General features: G+C 40.1%; 1 protein-coding gene across 7 annotated transcripts; it reads left to right on the top strand.

The window, feature by feature from the left end:
* Positions 1–1,433: 1,433 nt before the first annotated feature.
* On the top strand, positions 1,434–15,207 carry LOC146160784 (SMAD family member 1-like). Of its 7 annotated transcripts, none has more exons than XM_083385786.1 (10): positions 1,434–2,005; positions 2,231–2,391; positions 2,875–3,046; positions 7,766–7,874; positions 8,110–8,114; positions 8,231–8,509; positions 8,929–9,150; positions 11,576–11,736; positions 12,714–12,809; positions 13,254–15,207. In XM_083385786.1, exons 1-10 carry the CDS (start codon positions 1,939–1,941, stop codon positions 13,395–13,397), a joined length of 1,416 nt encoding a protein of 471 aa, XP_083241912.1. In that variant the 5' UTR covers positions 1,434–1,938; the 3' UTR covers positions 13,398–15,207. The 7 variants fall into 7 exon arrangements, with proteins under 7 accessions (XP_083241912.1, XP_083241910.1, XP_083241911.1 ...); XM_083385784.1 differs by lacking the exon at positions 8,110–8,114 and adding an exon at positions 2,160–2,168 and having other exon boundaries at positions 8,214–8,515; positions 13,254–15,204; XM_083385785.1 differs by lacking the exon at positions 8,110–8,114 and having other exon boundaries at positions 7,766–7,863; positions 8,221–8,515; positions 13,254–15,205.
* The last annotated feature ends 453 nt before the right edge of the window (positions 15,208–15,660 follow it).

Raw genomic sequence — 15,660 nt, 5'->3', positions numbered from 1 at the left:
GTGTTGTAATGACTTGGCTTTAGTCATTGTTTTTAAATGACTTGACTTGGCTTAATTAAGTCTCTTTGACAAAATTCCCTTTACTTAACTTTATTATTTTGCCAAAATCACTTTAAAATTAAGTGTTTTCATCAATTTTTATTTTCGTAAAATTTATTTATTTATCTTTTAGTGATGCACGGGGAACTAATGACTTGAACTTGTTATTTTTTGCGAAAGACATAACCTTGGACTTATTAAACAGTAACACTGTTTTAGCGCCCGCCACACAGGTAGATAGGTATCTACTTAACTCAGTAAAAGCTATGTTGTTCCCCGTTGTGTCTTGACATTAACCTTTGAAAGACAATCCAATTTATTTATAAAAACACTCTTCGGAGTCGGAGAATAATCGCTGGAGGTTGCAGTAAGACGTAGTAAGAATAGCAAAGCCCAGGCACACAGAGGTAGGGAGCATTTTGAACGTCAAGAATGAATAAAGAGATATTCGTAACGTTCAAAATTCTACAGGTACCTACTTTTGTATGGGGCTTCATATTCCTACTAATCTTACACTGGGTATTTTTAAATCAACTGTATTCTTGTTTTATAAGGCGTTGGCTGCTATATAAATCGAGACGTTGTTTTTCGATTAGCGGTTCTATTCAAGTTGGTGTTTATTACTTGCTTCAGATTTTTTTTTTATGGCACAACTTTTGGTGGCATTTTTTAAATATAGCATTAAACCAGTTATGAGTTAGTCATCTTTTATATGAACTGACACTTTCTTTCAAAACTAAATACCTTTTTAAAATCAAAAGCAAACAATTTGATGTACTTAAGTTAGAAACCTGCTTTTATCATTATTCTACTCGTCTAAGACGATAATAACGAGTAGTACAAAATGTATACCGGTGCAAATGTTCGCGAGTGAGTCTTATGTTCTTTTCTGTTAAATGTTTTTTTTCAGTTATACAGTTTTGATTAACATTCTGTTGTCTTTAGAATAAAATAATGTAATTATAGGTTCATAGCAATGATTTGATAACATTTAAACTCATTTTTTTTTTACGGCGGATGAATATCTGGAGAACGCTGGGGTGCTGACGGTCAGGAGACATGACGTCGCCGGTTGAAAAAAGGTAAAGAAACTTTTTTGCTCGTTCGCGCGTGTTCTCACTGTTCAACAATCATGAGTGGCAACGCCAATGATTGCAATTAAGCTTTCATTGAATCGCAACACCTGTAGGCTGTAGTAAACGCAGATTGAACAGCAGAATCCACCATTAACGAATAGCGGCAGTTCCCAGTGCTAACAGCAGAAAGTAACCGTATAAAGATGTCTAACGAATTCACATCAAGTAACAAGTATAATATCTTCAGTTAATTTATGCAGTCATCTGCGGAAATGGCTAAATATTTATATAAGTGTGTTTTTGTAAGAGGCCATGGCGCTGGTCTAAAATTCTAACACATTTTCGTCTGGGGGTTTATATTACTTCGAGCTGCATACTTCCCTTTGGTCAATTTTTAGGGTTAGGGTGAGAGTTAGACTATGAATTTTGGTGGATCATATGTTATTATTATATTTATTCTTACATATTTATGCCTTCCTTGTAATTTAAGCTTTAACAACTCGTTTCGTTAGTGTTAAAATAAATGTGATAGCATTCTAGACCAGCGCGACGACATAAACTTAGAGAAACTATATATTTAAAAAAATATGAAAACCCTATGCAAGTGTTATTTGAAATGGATTTGTTATTTGTTTGTTTTTGACAATACAGTTGTACAAATATTAAATGTATCCTAAGTGTTTTAAGCTTCAGTTATAGGATATTACCTTGTAAAATCTAAACAGAAAACCTGCAACTGAAAAGCAAACAAGTTGGTCAGGGTGTGCACCACTTGTGTATTTTAACGCTTGGGAAATATTACAGCTGTGTTCCTGGCAAAACCATGGCAATGACCAGTTTGTTTGGATTTACTAGCCCAGCAGTAAAACGACTTTTAGGATGGAAGCAAGGTATACCAATCTATAATGAAAACTAAAAATCAAGTGGTTTCAGTTTTCCTAACTTATTATGTTAGAATGTAGTTATCCTATTCACAAAAAAAAAACAATTTGTTAATTAACCTACCAAAAAGTATCATAATAAAATAAACTGAAAAAACAACAGGTGAAACAAGTTTGGTGTTATTTAAGAATTAATTTTAAAAATGTGTTTAATATTTTTCTTTAAACTTTAAGGTGATGAGGAAGAAAAGTGGGCGGAGAAAGCTGTAGATTCACTTGTTAAGAAACTAAAGAAGAAGAAGGGGTCGATGGAGGACTTGGAAAAGGCGCTTAGTTGCCCTGGACAACCCAGCAAATGTGTCACAATCCCACGCTCTTTAGATGGAAGACTACAGGTTTGTTTTATGTGGTAGTATTGTTAAAATTTTATGTTCCTTTGACTTAACAGCTGTATATTTCCACCTGGAAGACTTCCAGGGTATACATGTATGTGAACACACTTTTTGTTTTTTATGTATCACTTTTGCTCAGATTTAGGATTGTTTGTAATCCAAAGTAGAAAATCTTTTCTAATCGACAAATTTAAATACAATTATTTTTGTATAATATTTTTGAAATTGTTTAAAATGCATGATACCAATTAAGTTAAATTCAAATACTGTCTTGTTTATGTGATAAGCTAAAATCATATTATTGTATTATGATGATTCTTACTCAAAAATAGATATAGTAACGGTGCATTATTTTCATGAAATGTTAGTGCAAGATTAATTACTCATTTAATTATATCAGTTTTATTAAACGCATATATTACTGGAGCATAGCCTAACGCAGATATTTTACCACCATTGTTAAAGCATTGTTGTCGCATCATGCAGGTCTCCCACAGAAAAGGCTTGCCACATGTAATTTACTGCAGAGTGTGGAGGTGGCCAGATCTACAAAGTCACCATGAGCTGAAACCAGTGGAAATATGCCAGTACTCATTTGATGCCAAAGAAAAAGATGTTTGTATCAATCCCTACCATTACAGGCGTGTTGAAAGCCCTGGTAGGTTCCATTTGATATAATACATGTAGGTGCAGCTAAATAAATTAGGAATTATTATTTTTTCTTGGAAATATGTTCTTCTTTGCAAAAGGAGGCATAATTTATTTAAGGTTGAAATAAAGATTTTTAGGTTCTAGGTTAAGATTTTGTGGACATTTGACACCTAAAAAGTCTAAAAATCTGTATATCATAATTGTGTTTGTCGCTCTGTCAGCGGTATGAACTCTTAACCCAGCCTTCAATTGTTCGGATGCAGTTTATTGTAATAAATCAGCTTACAGTTGAAATATCTCTTTACTATTAAATGATATAAATTTGTTATGGTTTATGAAAAATTGACAGTTATAATAAACTTTTTTCTGCATAAACCTGTTCATCAACTTTTTTGTCTGCAGTACGTTGTACATCTTTGAACACCCTGAAACATGTGTTGCATAGAATTTGATTTGCACACATACATATAAGCTTTTGTACTAGTCCATGCACTGTATATAAATATACAGTTGTGTGTAGTTAGCCAAGGCGTTGCTAAGTGCCTATGGTGAAGTACTTGTGTCACAGCACACTCTCAAGCCGATTGTCAACAGACCAGAAAGGCTGATCAAAAACGACTTTTTCGTCCAGACCTCTTATCAACCACTCTGTGAAACACTTGTTCACACGTTACGCCACCAATGTGCCTTGTTTCTGAACGCTTGCCTTAGAAAGAAGGCTCGGATAAATTAAGTTGACGCGCTCACCTTTCACAACAATGACGAAAAATAAATCCGCGCGATGATTTTGACTGCGACGCGAATCGCGTGCCTTGGTTTCCCATGGGCCTCGCAGATATGTCGTGCCCGGGTGTTCAGTTATTGTTATTTTCCATCATGCGAAGAAGCGACGCCCGGCCGCTAGCCGTTCGTTTGTTTTCTCTGCTTTGCTTGACTTGTCGTGACACTAAAAGCTGTCCTACGCACCCAAAAAGCCCGTTTTGTGCCACCCGCTGTTGATTTACGCCGCGGGAAGGTTTTGCCCAGGCTTTGCCTTTGCCGGTGATGTTATTTCTCCTGGCTGGGCTGCACCACCACTTTTCCCTCAGCGCGCGACCGCGTTTAAATTGCGAACTTGATTTGCGGGCTTTCAGACAGAACAACGGTTTCCTTACGCCGACGCTTGCCAACTTGCGTCTGTGACCACCCCAAATAATTTTCCTTTCTTCTGCAAATTCGCTGTAGGCCAGTTTACTTCGCCGCTGTAAAAACAGACGGGTGCCTTTGTGTAACAGTACAGGGTGGAAACATGGCTGACTATTTTTAAAGTAACCTTATAAACTTGAAGGCTGGAAATGGCGCTTTTGTTTGATTTTAAAATATTCTTTTGAAGGTGGTCATGAAAACTAGGCTATTACCACTTGTCGCTCACGAAACACTGTATGTGTGGTTTTGTTAATAATTGCTCAGAAACGGGCGCTTTGATGTTGGTGATTATTGCCGGATTCCGTTTCGGGTGGGGCTCGCCAAACGTCTCGGTGTTTTACTGACTAACCAACGCAAGTTGCTTCCAGCACTTCAGGTGGTCGTTAAACGATGCCGAAAGCTTAAGCGCCATAATCCCGCCTGTAAACCTTTTAGGAATTGCCGTAACAGGCATTCGTGTGATTTAAGAGCGAGAAAACACTAAATGAGGCAAGAGGTCCTAGAGCTGCGCTCCTCGCGCCGTTTGTTTTGGCTGTTGCAGATTTTTCTTGTTTTCCTGCACCCTCGTCATTGTGTTGTGGCGCGACCGGCCATTGTTTTGTTTGTTGTGTAATTACGCGCGGCGTGAACGAGGCGCCGTTTGTCGCCCTCGCGGCCCCTACGACCCCTCTCCGGCCGATCGCGACCCATAAGCGTCAGCTACCCCGTCTCGATTGTCCGGGCCCTTTATTAGATCGCTGTCACACTTTTGTTGTCTGTCGAAACGCGGTAGTTACGGCTCGCGACCTGGCGCCAGTCCGCTGCCGAAAAATTCGCTTACCGCCACTCGACGCAGGTAGATTTGTAGCGGGCTCGGGTGGCGCACCGGCGCTTGTTACGTCGTTTGCATGTTTGCCCCCATTTCAAGCGCCTCACAGTCTGCGCGTCTTCACATTACGAGATTACTCAGGCCTAATGCACGCCGTGTCGCGGCTCAGCCAAAGCGGCCGGCACGGCGTTTGGCAACCTCGCCTTGTAGAAACCTTGTCCCAATTTTGACCTGCGCTCCATCGCTACTATCTGGCATGCAATCATTTATAGGTCGTTATCTATTTATAAACTTCTTTCGTTCTCGGCCGTTAGCGAGGCCTCCTGAAGGACTGACTGTAAATTTTGTTTAGCCACGTTTATGGAAAATTAAAAAAACGATAACCCTAAATAATTGATTGCAGCATTTTTTGAACTATTTTAATTGTTTTGTTGTTCTCAACCTTTTAACAAATCTGAACGGCGTACTCTTTTAAACCAGTGTTATTTAACCCATGGGTCGCGACTGTTCTTACAACATTTCTTTTTAATGCAATAGTAATTTCGTATTTTCTTAACAGGTTTACAAAAAGTTCAGTGGAGTCAATCCGGTCGCTAAAGCTTCGCTGCTGTACTTCATCTTAGTATTTGGGCCGCGTCAAAAAAGGTTGCGAAACACTGATACCCTGTAATAAGATTAAAAAAGCATCCTCTTTCGTCATGAAACGATAATGTAACAAGCTTAATATCACTAATATATTAGTTAAAATACGTTCGTAGCGATTTCTTGGTGACCCGTAGTCGGTTTTGGTTGCTTTGCCTTCAGAGTGTGGTCTCTGTCGGATTCTCCCTAACGGACACAGCTGCACGCAATCCATCTCGAGTGGACTCTGCTTCCTTTTTGGAACTGTGTATTGGCCTCCAGCACTTGGATGGCGAAGCAATACCAATTAAGCCGTTAGCCAACACGATGGGCTATTTTGGGCGCCCATGTCCCAACCGAATCGTAACAAGTAGCTGACTATTTCCAATAAGTGGCTCGCTTCCCTTTTAACAGCTTATTTTTTTACCATTTTCGCACTGCTTAGGGAAAAAGACCGACTCTTTTTAAAGTGGCCGTATAAATTGATGCAGAGGTTAAAAAATAATATATATTTGCTCTTGGAGTACCCACGTTTCAATTCCTGCCGTTAAAGCGAAATGAATCACCGCTGCCTTTCGACTGTGGTTTGAGGACAAAGCGAAGCACCGTCGCGACATAATTCTCCCATTGTTTCGTCAGCGACGCCAGGTGTCAAAAACCTTTAGGGAACCGAATCATTGTTCAAACAAGGCTTGAGCATCTGGCGAAAACCCAGTGTGCCACGTTTGCCAGTTCGTGCCTGTGTCACAAATCTGTCGCCTTGGCCTCGACCGTGGCGTTTTCGGTTGCAAGGCCTCGGTATCAACACTCGAAATGTTTAGGTGCCTACGTGTCACCGACACATTATCACGGTTACACATCCATAAAAATGGTGTTAGTTTAACTTTCTTAATTAAAGTTTTATTGCTGTTATGTTTAGATTTATTAGAAATTCCAACCAGTATTGTCCTATCCTTATCAAAACAAGTCCTGTTTTGACACCTTTTTTTCGCTATTTGTTGCTTTTACGTAATCTTTCTCAAAGCTCGACTCAAGTGTATACTTACTATTTAATTTGTTTACTGGGGAAATTATAAGCTGAACTAAACAAGTGCTGGTGAGCATAGCACTTAAATTCCCTAAAAAACATTTACTTGTAAATGTGTTAAAATACACCTACCTACGCCAGCACAATTGTGGCGCCTTGGCTGCCAAAAAGGTTTTTTGTTCGACGCGTAACCACAATTAGGAACGCGCTATAACAGATCGTTATGGTTTGCGACCTATTTTGCCCAGCTGTGTTGTGCGGTGCTTTGTTTGAAGCAAAACAGCGAAGGCGGCACGAGTCGAAATTCCCCGACATGCCGAACTCCCCGCTCGCCTTCGGACTGAGCTCTGTCAAACAGTCATCTATTACAGTGGCGTCTTTATAGCTCCAGGGCCCAATGGCCGTAATAGCCCTCCGACCATCGTCCCGCCTGTGTTGTGGCGCGCGCCCAACGCTCTATATTCGCGCCGCCTTTCGACAGAGAATTGCATTTAATTTGAAGGTTGAATTGTGTAAACACATGTTGGCCGGCCCCGTAATAAGAGTGGCGAGAAGCACTCGAGAGACTTTCCAACTCCTGGCGGATTTAAGTACACAGCCAAGTGGCCGCCACTTTTCTTCCACCGTAGCTTCCGAAACGTTCTCTGCCCGAACCATTAAGATGGAAAAGGCACATTCCTATGGTATATGTCTATGTAGATATCTACAACTTTAACAAATCGGTTGATATTGAGTAAATAAGTTTTAGTTCCAGATATCTTTGCTTTGACACCTTACAATGTGCTAAAACACAAAACCGATTAAAAGGTGACATTAAGGTGATCCTATTTTAATTTAGCGACCTACTTATGCCAAAAAAGTAGGATACCTGTATAAGTCGTTAGATTATCAGGGCTTGTCGACAGCGCCATTGCCTTCCAGCTGGCAGAAAAGCGCTGTGGTAATTTGTGAAATCCGGCGTGGAACTTATCAAATATTTACGCTAGCGCGGCGTTACTTCGGCAATGCCCCAAGCAACTACCGGTTTCGTGCTGGTTGCAGTGTAAACACCTGAACCTTAGTCATGCCATGTGCTTGCCTTTCAGTGTTGCCACCTGTCCTGGTTCCGCGTAACAGTGAATTCGTGCCTTCACACAGCATGCTGCATGGACCCAATCCCATGTCGCAGAACTGCCACAACAACGCAAACTTCAGGTAGGCCGCCTTGCACTGTTGTGCTTTCGCGTTTTCGCACCTGGTCGGCTTGGTAAGCTAGTGACAACCGGTAGGTCAATGCTTTGCTCGATAAACATTGAGGCAAAATTGTCTACGCAGGTAAACCATATAGCTCCAACTTCCTGTGTGACTATCCGTCAGCTACAAATAATACAAATCGCCCTCAAAGTACGTTGTATGTGTGAAATTAACATAAGTGGAACCCACCAAGTAGTAACAGCCATGTCCTACTCCAACACAGCGGCATGACCCCTTTATTAGCAACAACAACAATGACGACAGTCCACTAACTAACAGCCTTAAAACACGTGTCGACAGGCAACAGCACCACGGAGCGCCGGGCATGCCTCCCCATCCCAACCACAACCTGCCAAACCACCCGAGTCCCGGCTCTCCCTACTGCGGCTCACAGTCCTCGGACGTCTACTCGCCCAACTCCCTACCTCCGCCGCAGTCGCCCGACGGCTCGATCACCGGACCCAGCTCGCCGTACAGCTTGCCGGCCGATACGCCCCCGCCCGCCTACATGCCCCCTGAGAACGAAAAGACCCCCGCTTCGGAAAGCATGGACACGTCGCGGCCCGCGCCCGCTCCCGCCGCCAACCTGAGGATCGGCGCAGGTTAGTATTTCTCTTTTTGTGTTTTAAGCGATTTCCTCGTTTGTCCCTATGGTGGGAAATGCATTTTGCTGGGTTTATATTTTTTCTTAAACTTAATTAATGAGTTTCGTCAACGTACTTTATTAAAGAGACGGACCAATTTATTGTACTGGCCCATCCTGAGTATCCTGGTACTCGACAATATTTCGTGTTTTATGGCGTGCTTAAAAATATGGTATTATGACAAAGGCATCAATAAATTAAAGTAAGATTTAAAGTTCTTGTTCTAATCATTGCACTTCATTTTGCCTAGAGTGTAACCTACCCAAAGCCTAATCCGGTTAATAGTCCGCCAATTTCGGACTCGGTGTCTTGCATTTTTGCGCTGCAACTTACGATAAAGTGTGTTATTTGTAAACAACGCTATTCGTCAGACCTACAGTCGGTGCACTACAGCGAGCCCAACGACTGGTGCACGATCGTATACTACGAACTCAACAACCGAGTAGGCGAGGCCTTCTCGGCCACCTCGACCTCGGTGATCGTGGACGGCTTCACCAACCCGTCGGCCTCCACCAACCGCTTCTGCCTCGGCCAGCTTTCCAACGTTAACCGCAACTCCACCATCGAGAACACGCGGCGGCACATCGGCAAAGGTATACCACCAAAGCGTAGCGTTTGATATCGTTCTTAGGTTTTCCATATCCAGTGGTTGTCAACCTTTTATGGCTTGCGGCACCCCTTCGAAATAATGAAAATATTGCGACACCTCTACATGATTTTTCGGTAGGTACCCACTAGAATGTCACAATAAACTGAACACTGGAACAGCACACATCAACTGTACACAACGTAGGAAGTTATAATTGGATTTAGTCAACTTTAATTTTACACAAAAAGATGTAAGAGTTGTGCAAAAAGATTTTTGGGGATTCTAAAATATATTTTGGCATCATTGACCATTGAAACTGACACCCCGGTTGAGAACTACTGCATTAGCCTATACCAGGTCAATTGGCATCGTCTACTTCGAAACAGTTGCTTTGGAGCGAGCGTGTAAAGAGGACAAGGTGCGGAAAACGAGCATAAACCTGGGTTGTAAAAGTGTCGCTTTGATAAGTTATCATATAAATAAGAATGCCGGCTGTATTTTGGTTTGTCGGTTTCTTAGCTGCCTCGAAGGCGACTTTTTGTAGTTCAAGGGTAACTAATGTACAAACCCCTGTTCTCTGCCGGACAATTGCCTCCTCTTAAAAAAATGTCATATATTAACCGCTAGGTGACGAAAATCATAATGGTAGGGCTTGCGAACCATAGTGGTCCTTTATTCGTTTGGGAAAATAGAATCAAACGAATTTACTTTTTGCAAAAGCCCAACGGAAGCTGTGTACCACTTGTTTTGTTTGGCTCCTGTGACAAGTGAATACTGGATAAACGTGAGCACGTGGTTAAGCATGATACTACGAATATCGTGTATTTTTTTCCAGAGCGGCTACTCTTAGGAGTGCACAATGAGAAACCGTGCAATAAATTGTTCATAGTGGTCTTAGCAGAGATGGCATATTTAATGAACTAAGTTTGTTGGATCGCGTTTCTTTAGAAAAACATTTTTAAAGGCACCTTGTTTTTGCGATTTTGGCTAGACATAGACAAAACTTGTGTATTTAAGTACTGCCAATAGTAAATCCCATGGGCGTTTCGCCACCCCTCTTGTCATAAAACTCAAATGGTACATTACGATTTATTGAAGGTTTGTTCAGTACCCTAGGCAGTTTTTATATTTGCACGCAGTTAGGTTATTGACACAGCATTTCATTGTCATACTTATACCTGACACAAAGCGAGTATTGTTCGTTGATCTCTTTATTTACTGCCGGCGACACATCCTTATTTTCCACTTTAACAATAATGATGCGTTTGAATGATGATTCGTCCACTTTACAACACAAAGTAGTTTACCTAAACTCATTAACTTTATATTGATGCTGCATGGCATTTTCAAAATGGTGCTGGGAAAGATTTTTGCACAATGAAAAAGTAATACATTGTGAAGCATAATTCAAAAGAACTCGATTGAGTAAAGAGCAAGTTTCTTATATATATAATTCGTTCTCTAATCAAATTTTATAAAATTGAAATGTTCTAATTTTATTTTTAATCGAATTTTACAAAGCTAAAATAAATCTAGTTGACCAAGTCTGCTTCCAATGGCTAAAGGTTTCTTTTACATTTTGTCTGAATATATTTATGAATTATTTTAGTTAACGCTGAACTTAAAAATGTTCGTTGCCGTTGGATTGCCTCATTTTTTAACATCACCCGAACAAACGAGAAGCACCAACGCTACTTGTATGGGGATTGCCTCTGTGCGTTTGTTCAGTTCGCTACGCGATTCCCATTTCTAGCCCAAATAAATAAGTTGGCGTTACCCGCCTCCACAAGCATCGTTGACCGTACCGAGCACCTGGCATTACTTCCTCAAAGACGATAGCTCAGTTCTCACGCGTTGTGATAGTGACCCGACCATTGACGCTGGCATTGTTGTTGTTGTTTTTTTGGGTGCCCTCCGCAGTTACCCACTATCGGAACGGCCGGAATGACGTGCTGTATTGAATAAGAATATTTTACCTTAAGTTCAGGAAAAAAGAAACAAGATAGGAATAAAAAGCTCAAATGCCAAACTCGTTGGTTGCCTGATATTGTTTTTCCGTCGCCCATTCGTTGTATAAAAGACTGAAGGTTTAATAGAGTTGTTAATATGAAAAAATATTAAACATGCCACCGTTTCTGGTGATGAAATTATAATATTGCTACTTGTTGATCCCGCTGTTATAAACCCTAAATCTATTAGCCTACTACGATCTTTAAGTAAATGCTATATGTTGCCATATATTTCAACTTTGTATAGTCCTCTATATGTCAGCCACTATACAATCGAAGTACTTAACACAAATTGACCACGTTTCACAACTTGTTTGTACATCTACACTATACATAGTTTATATTGAATTCCCACAAGTACTTAGCTAGAGCTGTATAACGTGCAATCCTTACCAATCTCTATATACTTCCATCGTTCAGGGGTGCACCTGTACTACGTGGGCGGCGAAGTGTACGCCGAGTGTCTTTCCGACTCCTCCATCTTCGTGCAGTCGCGCAACTGCAACTACTACCACACCTTCCACCCAACCACTGTCTGCAAAATACCGCCCACCTGCTCGCTCAAGATTTTCAATAATCAGGTACGTAAGCAACGGGATAACGATGTCGTAAACGCTGAGCAATGTGGGCATTTGATTGATTTGGCCTCGCCAAAAAGTAGCCCGACATATGTCCAATTTTCATGTTTATGAATCCCAAGAGGTAAGAAAAAAAAGAAAAAAAAAGAAAGAAAGAAAGATTGTCGAATGCAGTGTGAAAATGGCAGGCGCCTGTATTCCAGGTGGCCATGTTCTAATTAGTTTTACTTACTCTGTGAACACAAACTGTTGCAGCTACGTTAGTTTAGTTCAGCTCGGGCACCTGGATTTGCGGCTTTGCCGCTTCAATGGGTCTCTTGCTTTGCAAAAATATGTAGAAAAACTTGCGAACACATTGTAAAAGGTGTGTCATTGAAATATCTGTGTATTGTACCTATAATCTCCATACGCTTTAGAAGCTTATACGGCTGATTAGGTTTGTTAGTGTTCACATCAGATTAGATGCAATTTTCTTTCAAAAGCCTTAATTTATCAAGATTATATGTAAGAATACATACCTTAACAAGTTTGAGCTTTTCTGGCAAATGTACATTTGCCTTCATATTATGCCTGGCAGCAATAGCTTATACAATACCTTAACGTTCCAAATCGACCATATAGGCCTGCTATACCAACAGAAACATGTGCTTAAAAACTGGCTGAGCGATAACGATTTATCTACGTTTGATCAAAGCTTATCTAAAACTTTTGAAAAAAATGTCATTATAAAAACTTAGTTTTCTAAATATCCTTTGTCCCACTTTGCTTTGTGTTATATACTCCCAAGACAAAACACTTAGTCAAAAACTATGCAAGAGGTGATTTGAAAGAAAACAGTAATTTACCAAATGTGCTTTTGATTTGCTTTTAAATTGTGTATACCTGAAACCTCTTTGAAAACTGTGTTATAGGAAGATCATTGCTTATTGGTGGCCATTTATAAAGGCCAAATTTAACGTATAACTGTTATTTGGTTGCAGCAATTCGCCTCCCTGCTTTCTCAGTCCGTAAACCACGGCTACGAGTCGGTGTTCGAACTTACCAAGATGTGCACCATCAGGATGAGCTTTGTCAAGGTAAAAACCAGATGCCGAAAATTATATTTTGTCAATTAATTTTCCATGCAAGTCAGCCGTGCGAAATCTAGCATGTGGTAAGGTTCAAAATCAAGACCTCGACCATACGACTATATCGGTTAGCCTTTTGAAGGCGCTCCCTTTGTATCATTACATTATGTATGTCGTTAAATAACAGTTATTTTACAGTACACATATGACATGTGTATGGTTGTTATTGGGACTTCTTAAGTTCTTTAGGAAAAACATGCAATAAACATTTCTGTTTTTTTCACTGCTGTTATTGAAATCGTCAAATTAAATATAGAAAAGCTATTCTTTCGTACGTTTGTTCTGCTGGAAAGCAAGCGAATCTACTTTTTAGTTGCTATCAGCTTTTAATAAATTTAAGCAAGTTTTTATTACCATTGTTGTTAATCAATAACGTTTCATTAACATGTGCAGGGTTGGGGCGCTGAGTACCACAGGCAAGACGTGACTTCCACTCCGTGCTGGGTCGAGATTCACCTGAACGGACCGCTTCAGTGGCTCGACAAAGTCCTCACACAGATGGGCTCACCCAATAACCCAATATCGTCTGTGTCCTGATTTGTTGCTGAACGAAAACCCAGTTCTGTTTCCTACTTCGGCTGCCGAAGTGTCGCAGTGGCAAAAAAATCAAATCTAGCGTTTTTAAATGAACTTTCCATAGTTGAATAAAATACATTCAGTATCTCCTTTCGATAGAGCGTTTGCTCATTGTGAGCTTTCCGTCTATCGTTTTGAAGATTATTATCTCACTGTATATGAAGAATTTTTTTAACAAAAATATTTAGTTAAATTTTGGAGTTGTTTTGTAAAAACAAACTGTATCGAAAATACACTTCCGATGCGACTAAGCACCGTCCGACCACGAGTTATTCAATTTTCTATTTTAAAGCTGTTTACGAATTCGCTCTTCGATTTTCGCGTCCGCTCTATGGCGTTCAAACGGTTGCGTATTTCTACTGTCGTCACCCTACTGTTGTTGTTTCTTTCTTGCGCGTTTGATCAAGTTCATTAACTCGCCACCTATTTCTCCGTGTTGTAACCGCGGCTGCTTTCGAACTACTTCATCACCTTCCATCCGCGCAAAGTCACTGGTTGTTTGGTTTCGAAAGCCGCGAACCGGTCGGTTATCGCCCCTTTATCCTTTTTCTAAAAAACGTAGCAATTGTATATAGAACACACTGGTGCTCCTTTACTACGCTGTAGCTCGTCGGAGTCGATGCCCCGAGCGGGTCGTACATTTTTTCCGTTTTTTTTTATTATTATACAATCGACAATTCTTCTACAGCAGGGGTTCTTAAACTTTTTTTACCGCGTGGACCACTGTAGGCAAAAAAATATTAAAAATACGTCATAAATTGACGTCACAGTACAAATAGACTTCATAAATTTGCTGATTTTGGTCCAAAAATGTGAAAGTGAAATGGAGTTAAATACATTCAGTGCAAAACCGTTTTATTTTTAATTTAATTGTTTTCTTTAATAAATTGACTACTTCTTAAATATACACTAATATTTCAATTAGACCTTCATGGACCCCCTAAAACTAGTTCACGGACCCCTAAGGGGTCCATGGACCCCAGTTTAAGAACCTTTGTTCTACAGTAAAGGGATGCAAGGTTACATCTCTTAAAGTGCAGTTTTGTTTTGCCAACTTTAATACTGAGAAATGATAACCGGTGCTTTCAAATCTCGCAAATAGACTACATCATTTTTAGTGTAGCAATTTCGCAGTTTAAACTTCTTGTTGACCTCCGCAACCTTAGTTTTCACTGTACGAACCGCGGTAAATTTCGACGGAGTTACGCTGTGCAATTGAATATAAATCCCTTCCAGTTTAACATTTCTAAATGCTCATCATTAGCGGAAGTGTATGAATGTCTACTTTTTCTAACTATTATGATTACATGATTATGTATTAGCGCGTTCGAGAACTATACTGGTATGTGCCTTAAATGACATAGATTAATTATATGTGTGTTATCGCGGTCAACAAACAAATGTCGTTAGGTCGAAGTGTTTTTCACGTTCTCTGTGTTTTGAATAAATCTGTCCATGGTGCTTCTATAATTGCTTACACTTTCTGCCATTATAAAATACAATGAACCAAGTTTAACGTGACTTCGGGGTAAATTGACACAGGCCTGCATAGGTTGCTGTATAATTTGATTACTGCTAACAAATAGTTTTCGATCATTCTAACAAAATTCTCCAAATTTAAAAGTAAAAACTTGTTCACGTAAGGTTTATCCGTTTCATACGCTTTTCAAGTAAACACTCGTTTTTTGTCGTTTGAGAAATAAATGACACCAAGAAAAGGTTCTTTTTCCCACTCGATTTACTTTCGCGTTTTTATCACCACCTCCGTTTACATATAAATGCCCTCGAAAGGTGAAAATATAAATGCAATTACTCGACACAAATCGAGTCGTTTTTTCTCGCGTTGTTGTGAATGGCGTACCCGAAATCCAACACCATTGTTAGGTACGATAAAGTCCAAAGTAGACCATTAACTTTATGTTACGTGACAATGCTGCAAATTAGGAAACTGGCAGAGTTCTAAATTTGATGGACAAGCCTTCAACATCTTGCATTTTGCAATTGAGATATAAAATTGTAATATATTTAACGGACCGGCAGGAAGGTTGACGCGGACCGGCGGTTGAGAACCACTGATGTAAAATGCCATGCTTAAACGTTGTAAACGTCACGCCACTTTTGGGGCATTGTGACAAAATACAAACGGTTAGTAATTTTTGCATTTGGTTAAAACAGCGTAAAAATGAAAAATTAACGTATAACCTAAAAACAGTTTTGTGTCTGA

Source organism: Ascidiella aspersa, chromosome 3, assembly GCF_963924565.1.
Source record: "Ascidiella aspersa chromosome 3, kaAscAspe10.2, whole genome shotgun sequence".
Lineage (NCBI taxonomy): Eukaryota > Metazoa > Chordata > Ascidiacea > Phlebobranchia > Ascidiidae > Ascidiella > Ascidiella aspersa.
The sequence above is the reverse complement of the archived record's forward strand: the minus strand, read 5'-3'. Positions and strand labels throughout refer to the sequence as shown.